At 53.5% G+C, this 15839-nt stretch overlaps 5 protein-coding genes across 5 annotated transcripts; 3 read left to right on the forward strand and 2 right to left on the reverse strand.

Moving 5' to 3' along the window:
• Window positions 1-169: 169 nt before the first annotated feature.
• On the forward strand, window positions 170-2382 carry POX_e06365 (uncharacterized protein; the record flags this gene model as incomplete). Its single annotated transcript, XM_050115188.1, has 6 exons — window positions 170-234; window positions 386-463; window positions 547-835; window positions 908-1101; window positions 1189-1901; window positions 1982-2382. The coding sequence occupies 6 exons, from the start codon at window positions 170-172 to the stop codon at window positions 2380-2382; spliced, it is 1740 nt and encodes a 579-aa protein (XP_049967648.1).
• A 1418-nt stretch (window positions 2383-3800) lies between these two features.
• POX_e06366 (Dolichyl-phosphate-mannose--protein mannosyltransferase 2) lies at window positions 3801-6375 on the forward strand (the record flags this gene model as incomplete). The annotated part of the gene is made up of 5 exons (XM_050115189.1): window positions 3801-3938; window positions 4022-4191; window positions 4251-4803; window positions 4874-5633; window positions 5732-6375. 5 exons carry the CDS (start codon window positions 3801-3803, stop codon window positions 6373-6375), a joined length of 2265 nt encoding a protein of 754 aa, XP_049967649.1.
• Window positions 6376-7021: 646 nt separating this feature from the next.
• Window positions 7022-7921, reverse strand: POX_e06367 (Ras-related protein Rab-2A; the record flags this gene model as incomplete). Its single annotated transcript, XM_050115190.1, has 2 exons — window positions 7022-7714; window positions 7853-7921. 2 exons carry the CDS (start codon window positions 7919-7921, stop codon window positions 7022-7024), a joined length of 762 nt encoding a protein of 253 aa, XP_049967650.1.
• Window positions 7922-8636: 715 nt separating this feature from the next.
• POX_e06368 (uncharacterized protein) lies at window positions 8637-10888 on the forward strand (the record flags this gene model as incomplete). The annotated part of the gene is made up of 2 exons (XM_050115191.1): window positions 8637-8752; window positions 8812-10888. 2 exons carry the CDS (start codon window positions 8637-8639, stop codon window positions 10886-10888), a joined length of 2193 nt encoding a protein of 730 aa, XP_049967651.1.
• A 1412-nt stretch (window positions 10889-12300) lies between these two features.
• POX_e06369 (uncharacterized protein) lies at window positions 12301-14675 on the reverse strand (the record flags this gene model as incomplete). Its single annotated transcript, XM_050115192.1, has 2 exons — window positions 12301-13529; window positions 13589-14675. 2 exons carry the CDS (start codon window positions 14673-14675, stop codon window positions 12301-12303), a joined length of 2316 nt encoding a protein of 771 aa, XP_049967652.1.
• Window positions 14676-15839: the final 1164 nt, after the last annotated feature.

Raw genomic sequence — 15839 nt, forward strand, 5'->3', positions numbered from 1 at the left:
TCACGACCATCGGGTTCGGCGAGGTCGGAGGAAAGCATCCAAGCGTGTCCATTACGCTCCAGACTCCGAGTTCCCTCGCCATTCTCTCGATCCTGAAAAAGAACAGATTCCCATTCCAAATCCGCCACCGCGCCGGGTCCCGAAGATCGAGCGTCTCTTAGCTACCATCATGTCTCCTCGCGATGGGCGAAATGGCCTGTCCCCAACCCAGGGACTGGTGGGCAAGCCGTTGTTGTAAGTTTGGGACGGTTAGCATTCGACGTACCTTGGGCTGGCGCTTCTTTCCTGTCCTCTCACGCAGACAGGGACGGAAGGATGCCTCCAGATGAAGGTGGTCACGCTGGAGCTCCATTGACTAACCACTCTCGATGCTCGCTCGTCGTAGGTACTTTACGAGTGTTTTTGTATCACTGGGCGTCTTTCTCTTTGGATATGACCAGGGTGTCATGTCCGGAATCATCACGTTCGTACTTTCCGTCCACGTTCTCCATCGGGCAGCACATACCCAAGAGACTTGTCATGACGATAACTAACTTTCAATGACAGGGGCATTTTTTTCCGAGATTACTTTGGCCAACCGTCGCCAGCGACCATCGGAACCGTGGTAGCTATTCTCGAAATCGGTGCCTTCATCTCTTCGCTGCTGGTAGGCCGCATAGGCGATGTCATCGGTCGTCGTCGGACAATTCTTTACGGCTCCGCCGTCTTCTTCGTCGGTGGTGGTCTGCAAACCTTTGCTCTCAACATGCCCATGATGATGGTCGGCCGTGTCGTGGCTGGTCTTGGCGTCGGTGCGCTGTCCACCATTGTGCCTGTATATCAATCGGAAATTTCGGTATGCCAATGACCTAACCCCGACGGGCAATTTGCATGTGAACCTCTGGCTAACGAGCGGGGACCACAACAGCCTCCCCATAATCGCGGAAAATTAGCCTGTATCGAGTTTACAGGAAATATTGCCGGATATGCGACCAGTGTCTGGGTGGATTATTTCTGCAGTTTCATCGAGTCGGACATGTCATGGCGCCTGCCCTTGCTGTGCCAGTGTGTGATGGGTGCCTTGCTGGGCCTGGGCAGCTTGATCATTTGCGAATCCCCTCGGTAAGCGCACCGCATGGGACATTCCCATTCGAACGGCATTGACCCGGGTTTATTGGCTAACGATGTCCCTCCGTTCGGTGTTCCCAGATGGCTGCTCGACAACGACCACGATGAAGAAGGCATGGTTGTCATCGCCAACCTCTACGGCGAGGGTGACATTCACAATGACAAGGCGCGACAAGAATATCGTGAGATCAAGATGAATGTTCTCATGCAGCGACAAGAGGGCGAGCGATCGTACAGCGATATGTTCAAGCGCTACTGGAAGCGAGTCTTCATCGCCATGTCCGCTCAGGCTTTGGCCCAATTGAACGGTATCAACGTGATCTCGTACTATGCACCCTTGGTCTTTGAATCGGCCGGGTGGAAAGGTCGCGCGGCGATCTTGATGACCGGCATCAACGGAATCAGCTACCTGCTCTCCACCGTGCCGCCATGGTACTTGGTCGACAAATGGGGTCGCCGCCCTATCCTGCTCTCCGGTGCCGTGGCCATGATGATCTCCCTCTCCCTGATCGCCTACTTTATCTATATCGAGATCAGTGCAACCCGTACCTTGACGGTCATCTTCGTGATGATCTACAACGCGGCTTTCGGTGCTTCCTGGGGACCGATCCCCTGGCTCTACCCCCCGGAGATTCTTCCTCTGAGCATTCGTGCCAAGGGTGCCAGTCTCAGTACCGCTAGCAACTGGGCCTTCAACTGGCTCGTGGGCGAGTTGACTCCTATCTTGCAAGGCCTGATCGGATGGCGATTGTATCTGCTTCATGCCTTCTTCTGCGCGTGCAGTTTCGTGGTTGGTAAGGATCCCTCCCCTTTTCACATTTTAAATGGAGTGCGTTGGTGTTTGCCGATACTGACGGATTTCCCCCTCTTCCAGTCTTCTTCTTGTACCCCGAAACCAGTGGTGTTCGCCTCGAAGACATGAACGTTTTGTTCGGCGACGCTACAACCGCCATGCCGACGCCCGTCACCGATGCCGAGCGCGGCTCGTTGATGGGCGGTGGCTCCCCTGTCCCCTCTCTTGACATTCGCCGGCCCTATGGCCAATTCGGTGCCGATAGTGCCATTCCGGGGTTGGACATCGATCCGCCTTCCATGAGTGGCGATGGCTTCGCGAAATCTGGCCGAGCTGGGTCGCAAGCTGGAAGCCACCGTGGTGAAGGCATTGGAGGCTGGATCTCCAATATGGTCAACCGCCATCGTGGAGGAAGCACCAGCTCCCACAATCCGAGTCAATATCGACGATTGGACCAAGGCGAGGATGTAGACGGCCACTAAGAGTGACATGAAAAAGAGCGAACCAGCCTTTGGCTGCCCTTGGCCGGTATGACATGCGACGTCTTTCTTGTTTCTCCGTCCTTTTATTTCTTGATTCCTCTCTTGGCTTGTTTTTTTTTGGTCGCATTTGCTGCTTTGTATGGAACCTTGGGTTTTGTTCTTGATTCACAACACCCCCACCCTCCCTATATGTTCTATAGCATCATGATGTCCTTGATGCGCACCTTTTTTGCTCCCTCTTCCTCCTCTTAGAGGTTAATCATGCTGACTGTCGTTCGAGTGTTTGTTTTTCTTTTTTTTTTTTTTCATTTTCCGGTTTTCACGTGTTTCCCTCCCTCCGCTTTGCCGGCCTGTGTATATTTGCCGATCCGACCCCCTCTGTCCATGTCGAGTATATACACTTTTTGTCTTGAAGGGTACGGTGCTCAAATCTTTGGTCTTTTCGTACATTTTCATTGGGCATAGATGGGGGAATGGTGCATCACGCATTTCACATTCAGGCTCTCTTCGGGCGGAAGCAGTAGTTGATGATGTTCAGACTAGATGGCTGTGGATGACTGACAGAATTGAGGCATTGAACGAAGCTCAGTTTTAGACTCAATGCACGTGACTGACTTTTTTTTTATCGCCTTGGTGCCGAGCTGTCTTTGCTGGATGCCTTCGAAATATAGAGGTCCAAGCTCAGATGCGGCTAAGTATAGGGCTCGGAGGCACAGGATAGTCACTGCCGCGTCAGAGATCCAGGATGAGTTCGTTCACAATTACTGAAAGTTCTGGAATGATATAGTCAGCCCATTTCAGCGCCCTATCATTCCTCGAAAACAAACGATTCCATCTTCATGGCCGTCAGCGGAATTAGAAAACACGCCATCGACTGGCCTGTCGGCGGCCTTGGGTGGACCCGAAAACGGCCCGTTGGCATTGGTGAGAGGCCCGTGGAGGGGGCCAAACCGGAAGTGGGCCAGTCGTGTTGATTCCTCGTGGACAATCTGGCCAGCTCGCCTTCTGATCTCAAGCCCCCGTCTTCTTCTCCTCCTCCTCCTCTGGATCTGTCGACTTTATTCTTTCGCTGTCTAACTTCTTTTCTCCCCATTTCTTCATATTTCTTTTCTTCCTCAGCTATCGGCCATTGTGCGGGTCATTTCCATTTCTGCGACTGTTTAGGGTCGCTATGATTCTTTAAACCCCCTTTCCTCCCACTCACTCTCGTTACGACATCCGACCACCGTGGTCCGTACAACATCGACATTCAATCTGCGTTGACTTGCCGCCGACTTACCTTATCGACCACCGATTGTCTTCTACCTACCAGACACCCCCGCCGATTCACATCTCGTCTCGTTGCCAATTGCGCTCTTTCATTCCCGTTTTCTTTTCCCCAAGCCACCGAGCCTAGTTGGGGAGCTTTGCAGATCGATATGGACGCTGCTACCAGCACGGGCGCCAAGCTCGACGCCGATCTTCGTCGGCGAAATGTCCCTGACTCCGGAAAGGCCTCCACGACGACGTTGTTCACCGTCGAGCCGGATACGAAGAAGAACAAGAAGCCGGGCCAGGTAAATAAATGATGCTCTGCGGGCACGCAGCAGTACAAGTACCTCAGAGAGTCATACTAACGGACAATCGGGCGAATCCTTAGTCCCCCTCGTACCTCCATGTCCTTTGCAGCTGGGAACCGATTATTGCCCCCATCATCCTGACGGCTTTGGCCTTGTTCACACGACTGTATCAGATTGGTCGCTCAAACATTGTTACATGGGATGAAGCTCAGTATGAATCCCTTCCCTCCCCTCCCCCCTTCTCCTTCGGGTATATTCCGGAGTGCGATATCTTGCGCAAAGAGCGGGACTGATACGAGACGTGTATAGCTTCGGCAAGTTTGGTTCCCACTATCTGAAGCGTGAGTTCTACTTCGACGTCCACCCTCCTCTCGGAAAAATGCTCGTTGGTCTGTCGGGTTTCCTCGCGGGATACAATGGTTCCTTTGAATTCAAGTCCGGAGAAAAGTATCCAGAAGATGTCAACTACACCTTTATGCGCGCCTTCAATGCCATGTTCGGTGTTGTCTGTGTGCCTCTTGCTTACTATACCGCTCGGGAGCTCAACTTCCGTCGGGCCACTGTCTGGCTGATCAGTCTGATGGTGTTGTGTGAGAATTCCTACGCGACCATCTCCCGGTTCATTCTCCTCGACTCGATGCTGCTCTGCTTCACTTTCACCACGATGATGTGCTGGGCCCGATTCCACCGCCTGCAACGTGCCAGCTTCTCTCCCGAGTGGTGGCTTTGGCTGTGCCTGACCGGCTTCAGCATTGGCTGCGTCTGCAGTGTGAAGTGGGTTGGCTTTTTCTGTACTGCCGTCGTCGGACTGTACACGGCTGAGGATCTTTGGAACAAGTTTGGAGACGTGAAGATGCCCCCCGTGAGTCGACCACTCCACGCCCTGATGCAATTTGACTGGACGTGCAAGGCTAACGTGTACTCCACCGCAGACGTTGTTGGCAAAGCACCTGTTCGCTCGCGTCGGTGGCCTGATCGTTATTCCCGTACTGGTCTACATGTTCTCCTTCTACCTGCATTTCACCGTCCTGTCCAACAGTGGTCCTGGCGACGCCCAGATGAGCTCGCTCTTCCAGGCTAATCTGCGCGGCACCGAGGTTGGCCGAGACAGCCCACTCGAGATTGTTCATGGTTCTCGGGTGACCATCAAGAACATGGGCTACGGTGGTGGTCTGCTGCATTCCCATGTCCAGACGTACCCAGAGGGATCCAACCAGCAGCAGGTCACTTGCTATCACCACAAGGATGCCAACAACGACTGGTTCATCTATCCCAACCGTAACGAGCCCGAGTACAATGCCGAGGGCGACCTGAAGTATATCGGCGACGGTGATGTCATCCGCCTCATTCATGGGTCAACCGGTCGCAACCTCCACTCTCACGCCGTTGCTGCTCCGGTCACCAAATCCCACTGGGAGGTCTCTTGCTACGGAAACATCACTGTTGGCGATGACAAGGACCACTGGCAGGTGGAAGTAGTCAGTGATGCGGCTTCTCGCGACCGTTCCAAGATTCGTACCTTGACGACGGCATTCCGACTGCGAAACCCGGTGCTGGGCTGCTACCTGCGCGCAGGAAATGTCAACCTGCCTCAGTGGGGTTTCAAGCAGATTGAGACCACTTGTGTGAAGGAAAACAAGCCCAGTGATGTGTACACTCACTGGAATGTCGAGTCGCACACTAATGAGCGTCGTAAGTGCTGAATTGGTTTTTTTTTTCGCCCTCTCGCTCCCTTGTTTCGGGTGTGAGAACTTGCAGTAAGAGTGTCTCTGGACTAACGATGTTTTTAGTGCCCCCCGGTGATCCCGGTTCCTACAAGTCACCCTTCTTCAAGGACTTCATCCACCTCAATGTTGCCATGATGACCTCGAACAATGCCCTTGTTCCTGATCCCGATAAGCAAGATGACCTGGCCTCGCAATTCTGGCAATGGCCCATTCTTAATGTTGGTCTCCGCATGTGTTCCTGGGACGATAACGTCGTCAAGTACTACCTCCTCGGTAACCCGCTCGTCTACTGGGGCAGTACCGCTGGCCTTGTTGCCTTTGGCATGATTGTCATCTGGTATCTCCTTCGCTGGCAGCGTGGGTACACCGAGCTGAGCCAGCAAGACATTGACCATATTCACTACTCCGGCATCTACCCGGCCATTGGGTGGGTTCTCCACTACATTCCTTTCATTGTGATGGCCCGTGTGACCTACGTCCACCACTACTACCCTGCGCTCTATTATGCGATCATTGTCTTTGGATTCTGCGTCGACTGGGTGACTCGCCGGATCAACGCCAAGCTTTCGACAGTCGTGTATGCCGTTCTTTACGCCGCTACTATCGGTCTCTTCATTTACTTCAGAGCTATCGTCTTTGGCATGGAGGGTGATAATCAACAATGGGCTCATCTGCGCTGGCTGCCTGGATGGAAGATCTCCAATTAAAAAGTGGGAAGGCAAATGGATCATGTCCACCTCCATGAGGAATCGGTTTGTTCTGTTGGGGGTTGATTTTCCGGCCTTGTTAGAGGGCCATGTTGCTGTATCGTTTGCCCCCCGTGCCCCGAAATGTGCCCTCGCTGGATCCAAAAGTTGGCATGCGACGACCGAAGTTGAATGCTATCTCACTTTCCAAGGAAGACCCATGTATTGCTTTTATTTTTTCCCCATGGATTTACGCCCTTGTCAAGAACATTTAATTTGAGTACTCCAATGGCTACTTTTCTCTCTCTCTCTCTCTCTCTCTCTCTCTCTCTCTCTCTCTCTCTCTCTCTCTCTCTCTCTCTCTATGTGTGTGTGTGTGTGTCCTTTGTTTCAGAAGCGTTGGGAGTTATGTACATTTTGTTTTTCTTGCACAAACAGAGTGGCCTTTCAAGCACTTTGCGCCACCTCGTCACATGTAAAAGGTCTGTTCAGCCTCCATCAGAAATTATCAACCAATTTATGTGCTTCAAAGCTTAGCAGCAATTCCCACCCCACCCCCCGCCTTTGCGCATCGCATCGTCCATCCCCAACGTCACCGTCCTAGGGATACCGCCTTGAGCACCACCTCCTGAAGCCCCGTACCCTTTCACTCCGCTCCGGCGATCATTCAAATCGTATCTGCCCGCTTCGATATTTCGGAAGATTCGCTCGGCAACTTCCAAAAACGCCCGCTCCACCCGTCCCCAGACTTGGCGCTGGTCTCCACGTATCGAACCACGTTGTTCATCCGACACCACTCTTCGGCTTCTTTCTGGGTGACCTGTCTCTGATTGGAACTGGAACTGGAATCTGCCAAATCAGACTTATTCCCCACAAGAATCACCACGATTCCCTCTTCAGCAATCTGTTGGAGATCTTGCAACCACTGCGTACACGACACGAACGTCGCTCGGCGAGAAATGTCGAAGACAAGAAGGGCACCCGAGGCACCTCGGAAATAGGACCGTGTGATTGATTTATATGTTTCTTGGCCGGCAGTGTCCCAGAGGGACAACTTCATTCGTTTTTGGACCGGTGCTGGACCATCTTGGGGCTTCTTGCGCGGTGGTGTCGGTAGACCACCGGGGCTGCCCCCCGGGATGGCGGCGGAGGAGGGGGAAAGGATTGTCGAGTCCTCTGTCGAGGCATCGCCATCCTTGGTGCCGTTTCGGTTGCGGCTGCTGTTCATGTGGCCATCGTCATCCAACCCGAGTTCCAGCGAGGCAGGAGGTCCTACGGGGACGATTCTGGATCCAAACTCGACGCCGATGGTGACATCGTGGGTCGGCGAGAACCGACCTTCGCAAAGACGTATCGTAAGCTACATGTATCACGTGCGAAAAGAGCGCGGGTGAAGGTTAGCCAGGTGAGGTCATCACAAACACGAGGGGGGCGGTCGCCCCCCTCGAGTTTCCCCAGAAATGAACTGTGACTTCCTTTATTCGGGTCAACTACTTACACTTGACTTGCCCGTACCTGAGTCACCGATGCAGACAAGCTTAGCAATGTAATCCCATGGTTGTGACATGGAGACTAAAAGGGTTGCCCCAAAAGTGATCGTGAATAGATGTTAGGATGAGCTTTCGAGATGGGGCACGGGAGGACGGAGGACGGAGCGTCACCACCGACGGAGCTTATCAGCGCTTCTGGACTTTGTTATCGGCCCACCGCCGCCGGGAGCTCTTATCAGCTGAGGACTGGACACGGCTGAGTCAGCTATCGGGCTGGGGCAGCCTGACCGGGGCAGATGACGCTTGCATCACCTGAAGGGTTCCATTCGACTCGCGACTACTCTTCTTCAATCCTTTATCTTTTGTGCACACCACAAGATCTCTCCTTCGGTGCAGATATCCTCCCTCACCCCTTGTCTAGCTTATCTTGAGTCAGAGCTCTCCCTTGTTACTCAAACAATATACACGGATGTCGCAGTTCACCACAATATCCTCGATCTGCTCTCGCCCATAGACCTTCTACCCTCCTCCAGATTTAAAGCTCATTGATCCCGAGAGTGGGCCATGTTCTCGGAATGTATGTATAGAACTGATGGGTCCTCCCCAATTTACCCACACACCGACAACCACAACCACATCCACATCCACACCCGCAATCGCACCCACGACCACTCCCGATCTATAGCGAATTTGGATGCCTTGACTGACTGTAGCTGTTTTTTGCCCGTCGGGGTCTGGCAGATGCATCACGATTTCTCGCTCAGTCCCAGTCGCGACTAGTCTCACGACCAGATGAGCTCCAAAGAGCAGGTCGAGCCCCTCCCAGCCAGCGGCAAGGCAGCACACGACAGCCATCGTCGCGGTCCTTCCTCCGCAGCGGTGATCCATATCGATCGGGCGCATCACAGGTCTCCAACTTTCCATTTGCCTCTCGGGCATCTGCGCAGCCGGCGCCGCTTTTTTACAGTGCGACAGACGAATTCCGAGAGGAGGATGACGAGGCGGAACGAGAACGGGAATATGCAGATCTTTATGCGTTGCAGCGGTCACGGCGACATTTTGGTGATAGCCACCTGCGAGAATCGTCCGAGAACGACGAGGACTCGGCTCAGTCTGCGGAACTCGACGAGGGCCAATCTCGGTATGTCGAGCGCCCTGGAAACGGGAAAGGGATCCGGAGTTCCTGGCGTGGAGAGAAGAGTATACCTGCACCTCGACACTCTCGAATCGGGACCGTCGATGAGGCCGAGGAAGGAGATATACCCGCAGAGTACACCGCTAGACCTGGGAGCGGGAACAGTAGGGCGCGGGCTCATTTAGTGGAGGTCGGTCTGAATGATTCTCTCCAAAGTGGCCTGGACGATGCCGACCGGATGCCATCCGAGATGGCCGGAAATGAACCGCCGATTCAACGATTTCGAGAACGACCCTCTGCCACAAATCAGGACTCGCTCTACGGATCCGACGACCCAGGGAGTCCGATAGAGCCGAACCAACCGTTCTTATCAAACCCGGCAGCAGACTCGCGACGGCCCAGTTCTCAAAGCTCTGTCCCGGCTTCATTATCCCCGCTCACGTCCGAGACTATCGTGCACGACGCATTTTGGGGTCAACTGTTTATCATCGCGCTGGCCGGGCTATTGGCGACGGCGTTTTTGGTCTGGCTGCACACGTCTACTCCGTCCAAGGGTGACAAGTCCAAATGGGGAGATACAATCTACTTCACCGTGCAAGGGTCGTACTTTTTGCTGGGGATCTACACTCTGGTCTCGGTGTTTGTTTCCTTGATCTGGCTGGCTTTGCTGCGTTCTTACGTGCGGGCGTTGGTCTACATTGTCGTGGTCGCCGTCCCTGTCATCCTCTTTTCCTTTTCGCTATACCCTTTCATCTCGAGTTTCAAGGGCGCATGGCACGGAGCCAGCCTTCAGGACAAGGTTATGCGGTGGGGCTCCCTGGTTCCGTTTCTGTTGGCGAGTCTGTGGATATACAACGTCTTTCGAGGTCGTCAATCAATCGGCAAAGCCGTCGGCATTCTCGAGTTCGCGTGTCGGATCCTCGCTGCCAACCCGGAGCTTTTGGCTCTTGGGCTCATCATTCTGGCCTGCGTGGTCTCCTGGACGTGGATCTGGATGCTCATGTTCACTCGGGTCTTCCTTGGCGGTCACCTGTCTGGGTCCAGATCTTTCATCATCGATCTGAGCAGTTGGTGGCTCGGGGCGTTCTTTGTGCTCATCTACCTCTGGTCCATCGGAGTCATCGCCGGTGTCCAACGCGCTGTGACCGCCGCCACCGTCAGTCAATGGTACTTTCACCGTCTCGCCAGCCCAGCACCGACCTCGCGACAGATTGTTCAAGCTGCCGTTGTACACGCCACCACCACCCTCTTCGGAACCATCAGTCTCTCGAGACTGCTTAGTCTCCTCATCCGCCTTCCGCTCATCCTCCTCCCTAGTCGACTTTCCTCCATCATCAGCCTCTTCGCCTACTCCTTTGTTCCATCGCCCATCGCATTTCTCACCCATCCTTTATCGCTGACTTATGCCGCAATCCACTCGCAGCCGCTGGGCGCATCTGCGCGCGGTCTCAGCCAAATGACCCTGCTTGCCCCTTCCGCCGCTGCCTCGACGACCACATCTCTCCACCCACGCGCCTACTCCCGGTCCCCAGGGTCCTCCTCCTCCCCCTCTCTATTCTCCTACCGTCTGTCCAAACTCATCCTCCATGCCACCCGATTCATCATGTCTCTCGCTCTTGGTTTCGGCGGATGGGTCACCACTGCTCGAAGCTTGAACACGACCGGTACCATCCGGGGAAGTCTGTACGCCTACGTCGTCGGTCTGATTGCCGCGACCATCGGCTGGAGTGTTCTCGGCGCAGTTGAAAGCGTGATTGCCGATATCGTGGATGCAGCGGTGATCTGCTGGGCCAGCGAGGTGGGTGTTTACGGCCGGGAGGCTCGGTATTGTCGAGAGGCCGGATGGCTATTTGGAGATTCGAATTCCGAGTTTCGTCGTGAGTATGGCTATGAACATGCAGAGGTTTAAAGTGAAAACTATACCTGCACCGGTCTTTTGCCGGTCCATCTATATCCGGCCTTTTTGCGATGGTGTTTTCCTGGATTTGATTTGATGTTCTAGCCTGGGCTTTTTATTTTCTTTTTCTCCTTTTGTTCTCTCTTCACCCTCTCATTTCCCTTGTTTTCGGGTTGTCGTCGTTTGGAATGTTGTGTCGCTTCTTCTGTTCAGGACAATACGGCGTTCGCATTTGATTGCAGCTCAGTCTCAGGCCACAACTTAGCCCGCCCCTTGGTCCCTTTTCGTCTCGTGGCTGTTCCCTCACCTTTTCATTTCACGATTTTTCTTTTTTTTTCTCTCCGAGAAACGCTAGTATCTCATCTTGCTCATGATGTTTGATTTCTCGCCCCTCTGATCTTCATTTTCTCGTTCTCTCTCTCTCTCCCATTGTCTTTGAGCGTGAACCCCGGACAATATCCCCTCGGCGTGTCTGTTTTCTTTTCTTTTCCCCTTCCTCCCCCTCCTTCCTCCAAACAATAGCTACCCAACTTTTTCCAAATTCAAGGGTCTGAATCTTATAGAGATGAACCATCTTTTCTTTTCTCTTCATATTCACCAATTGTGCACGAACCCTTTGCCGAGGCAAGAGATACATAATTGTCAACGTGGCCCGTCGATATCCGATTGATATTACGTCAGGATAGATGTCTTTTCTAGAAGGGGGCATGGAATGAATGAGTCTTGGACATGATGGAAATAATTTGAATTGGAAGAAGAAAAAGAAGGGGGAGGAGGAATTCACTAACATGCTATCTCTATTAGGTATCAATTAAGAAGCATGGGACTTTCGACAAAAAAAGTACGGAAAAGTGAAAAGCAAACCGTAAAAAGAGATAGGAGGATACGAGGCACAGCTGGCCTTAACCCGATACGATGTGGAAGCTCGTATATGCAATTGATGCAAAAACCCCGGGCCCTAGACAGTAGAAGTATTCGTCCTTGTGCATATGAGCGTAATGCAACTGCTTCTTTATTACAGCACTCTAAGAGGAATGCGGGCGGTATGAGGAAAAGGAAAACCACAAGACTTGGTGGAGAGCACCATGGCATCAATGGTGTTGTGTCAACTGGGTATCCACGAGGACGCCATACAATATCATCCAGGCATCAGGATCAAATGCAAAGGCGCAGTATCTCAAGTTTGCCACTGCACAAACCAAAAAAAGGAGGTCCCAAACAGACAGCCACATCAAATGGGAATCTTTTGCAATCGCAAACGGGAGGAAGTCACCAGAAGGGGGGGGGGAGAAAAGAAAAAGCAGGCCAAGTGATGAGGTATCATATAAAAGCAAAAGCTCAAAAAGCAAATGCAAGCTGAAAAACGCAATCAACCATAAGGGAAGAATATCAATCGCCTAATCTCATCAAGAAGAAGAATCATCTCAAAGCTTCAATCGACCTTGCCATTCAACACCTTCTCGTGAACACCACTCCTTCAGCAAAGCCCAGCCGAATCGGACAACTTCAATCGGAGGTGTGGCCGCCCCAAACGGGAGAAAGTAATCGCCTGCATAGCTGCCCGCCTTGAAGGATGTCCTCCCTCGTTCGGCATGCCGATGCGACCGACGCGCCCAAGTGGTCGGGAAATCTCGGCTCAACACATCTTCCGAAAGCCCCCGAGAAGCGTCAAGCCAGAGCTTGTGCGATTCCCGATAGTATTCAGGAAGACGGACCTTCAACTCGGCGAATTCCTTGGAGCTCTTCTTGCTGGCGCAGTCGTCACCGAGGACCGTGTTCCCATCACTACCTGGGGTAGGCACCGGGTCGTGTTCTCCCGGGAGTGGTGTCACGGCCAGACGCTCCAGATCCAGTGCGTGGATGGTGTCGTAGGAGACTGCACCCAATAGTTGACACAAGCTTTGCAGCACGGAAAAAGAGGCGCTGTTCTTGTAGACAACGCGCCAATATGGGATGATGGACCGCCATGTAGACGAGTCTCCGCTCTGTCGAAACAAGGCTTTCCCCTGGTCGTCGGCGACGAAAGCCAGAACGAAACACATGACGGCTTCGATGGCAGTGACAACGGCCAGTTTCTCGTCCGTGGCCGAGGGTCCATTGTTGAATCGATCGGCAGCGTGTTTCAATTCTCGGCCCATCTTGGTAAATGTTTTGAAATCTTCCTGCCACCCTCGTCGCTCCTGTTCCCGCCGTTCATGATTACGCGAGCGATCCGGTTGGGCAGGCGATCCCTTGATGCCGGGATCAGCGGAGGGTCGTCGTGAGGCTTGAGTCACAGGCGTCTTGCTTTCAGCAACGTCCAGCAGCTCATTTCGACGGCCTGCCGAGGACGCCTTAGCATCTTTCCCCGGTGTAGTGGAAGTCACCTTGGGCTTCTCCGGGACGGACAAGTGAGACTTTTCAGTTGACGGCTTTGGTTCCTTGAAGCGGGCATTAGTAGCGCTAGGGGTCGATGCGGTATCATCCTTCTCGTGTTTGATCTTCAATTTGGCTCGATCCACCGGAGCGGCGACAGCTGCAGCTGTACCTCCTCGACCAGAGGCTGTGTCCTTTTTTCTCTCAACCAGAGGAGCGTCTTCCATCTCCGTGTCTTGAACCGAGGGCGAGTCCGCGCGGGAGGCTTTCTTTTTACCAGAAAGTCGGAGCAGACTATCTACTCGTTTTCGATTGAGTCGTCCATAACGCAATTTCACGACCAATGAGGATCGGGACGCGAATGATCTGTGTCTTTGGTGGTCGCGCTCGCACGGCTGCTCTGTGTAGCGGAATTGCTACTGCTATTCAAGGATGACGGCGTTTGCGTGTGATTGTTGGGTTCGTCTCGTTTTGTCTTTGTGGCCGGGACATCGCGCTTGGGAGAAGTGTCGCCCGGAGAATGCTCCTTGAGCTGGGCGAGCTCCTTTTCGATTTCGGGAGGAAGGGTCGGGGAAAGCAATCGAGGCAGTCGAGGGGCGGGGCCCGGATCAGGAGCCGGAGAGGGTGGTAACGTGGGAGAGAGTAATGTCGGCAATGTCTTGTTCGGTAGAGTATCCTTGCGTGATTCTTTGTCGGGTGATAATCGCGGCTTTTTCGACGCCTGCATGTTCAGTTCCTTGTTCGCGTGCGAAGCGGCCCGTGGTTCCGCGTCTGAAGTTGGAGGTCGCTTCTTCGCCGTCTTGGCTGGGGAGAGTTCTGAGGGTGCTTTGGAGGAATTGGAGGGACGTGATTCGAGCTTGTCCGACCTCGCAGGAGCTTCGTTGTTCTTCTTGATGGGGTCGGATTTGGGTACGCGCACTGTGCCTTCGCGCCGGTCCAGGTTGGAATGCCCTCGACTCCGTTGATCATGCACTGCGGGCGCGGAAGAAGGCACAGCGCTCCCTGTGGTCTTTTGTGTCTTGTAGTCGTTCAAACTGATTTTCTTGCGCTTCACTGCGCTACTATCTCGAGGTGGTGGGAGTTCGGCGGAGGATTTGAGTGCCGAGGGTTGATCGAGCATCATGCGACCCGACTCGTCTGCCCAATCGCCCACCGCGACCAACAGAGAATCCGTGTTGTGATGGGTGAGAAAGGTCATGTATTGTAGGTCCTGCTCGTCCGGGCTGAAGGGCCGACCCGGTCCCACGGCCCAATTGGTGTTGGCAGAGCGGAGACGATATGGCGCATTCGTGGGGATGGTGAGCAGGTATGGGTGAAGGGGGAGGACGTCGTCAGACAGGCGTTTGAATCGACGGTTCAGGCGGTCCAGATCAGCTGCGCACGCGTGGTCCGCCAGTTGGGAGAATGAAGTGTCCGCGGAGGGGGGCTGATCGTTCACCGACATCGCAGTCCGCGGGAATTTAAGGAGATTCGTGAACCATGGATCATCAGTTCATAAACATATGTGTGTGTGTGTGTGCAGGTGCGCGCGCGGCAACGGGTAAGCCAGCAACGGGGGGGGGGAGGGACAGCCGTTGTTGAAGGTTCAATCGGAGTCGAGTTCTAGTCAGGGCCGAATGATCTGTGTGGATGAGAGGGGGTCCCCGATTGCGGGACGACTGTCTATGCACCGTGTTTAATTTTTTTTTAGAGAGAGAAAGAGTTTCTTGTTTTGAGTGAGGAGGAAATGTATCCCGGGTATGATCAACGGGGAAGGTATGCGCCGGAGGAAGGAAGTGGAATCGGGGAGAGCGGGTCCAAACACATCGGCGAGAGCGAGTGAGCAATGAAACCACGGGTGGACTGAGAGGAGGTGGAGGAGAAGAGCGAACGAAGAGAGGGTCGGGGAGGAAAGAAGTGGAGTGGGTCGATTGCTCACCAGCCAGGAGAAGCCTCTATGGCATCGTCCTGGATCTGATGCGAAGAAACGTGGGGACAGGATGAAGGATGAAGGATGAGGAATGGAAGAGTCCAGGTCGAGTGGTAGGGAGAGCAGAGCAGAGCAATCGTTGCAGGGAAGAAGATTCCGTCTGATGACAGATCGTGAAGAAAATTCTAACAGGAACCGGCTCAGAAGCGCGAGGCTTCCAGTCTGACAGGGTTGTTCACTTCCAGTGAAGGTCGAGGTGGGCGCGTAAGACGAGCCACCACCACCCTGTTCACGAGTCCACGCTTGAATGGGAGATGCGAGCTTGACATGGTGATCGTTTCGACCAGAAGACCCCGTCCAGTTTCGATCCCGTGACGCAGAAACTCTGCCGAGTCATGCGATGTATATTTTGGTCTCGATTGGGATGCGCGATGAATCTTGCGCTGGACGATGTTGATTGCATACACAACCGCAGGGATATGGAATCGTCCCCTCACAACATTGGTAGCAAATAACCAGTCAAGCTTGTATTGAAGTCCCTTGTGAGTCTACATTTTTATTGATCCCATTGGGATGGGAGATCTTTGACGCGCATGCGTCGCTGAGGGCGAATATTGAAGGCATCAATTCCGCATTTCAACAAGGTGACAACTCAACAACACACACTTGACGGACGCAGACCCCTTTATACAGCTCTGA

This window comes from Penicillium oxalicum, chromosome V, assembly GCF_001723175.1.
Source record: "Penicillium oxalicum strain HP7-1 chromosome V, whole genome shotgun sequence".
NCBI lineage: Eukaryota > Fungi > Ascomycota > Eurotiomycetes > Eurotiales > Aspergillaceae > Penicillium > Penicillium oxalicum.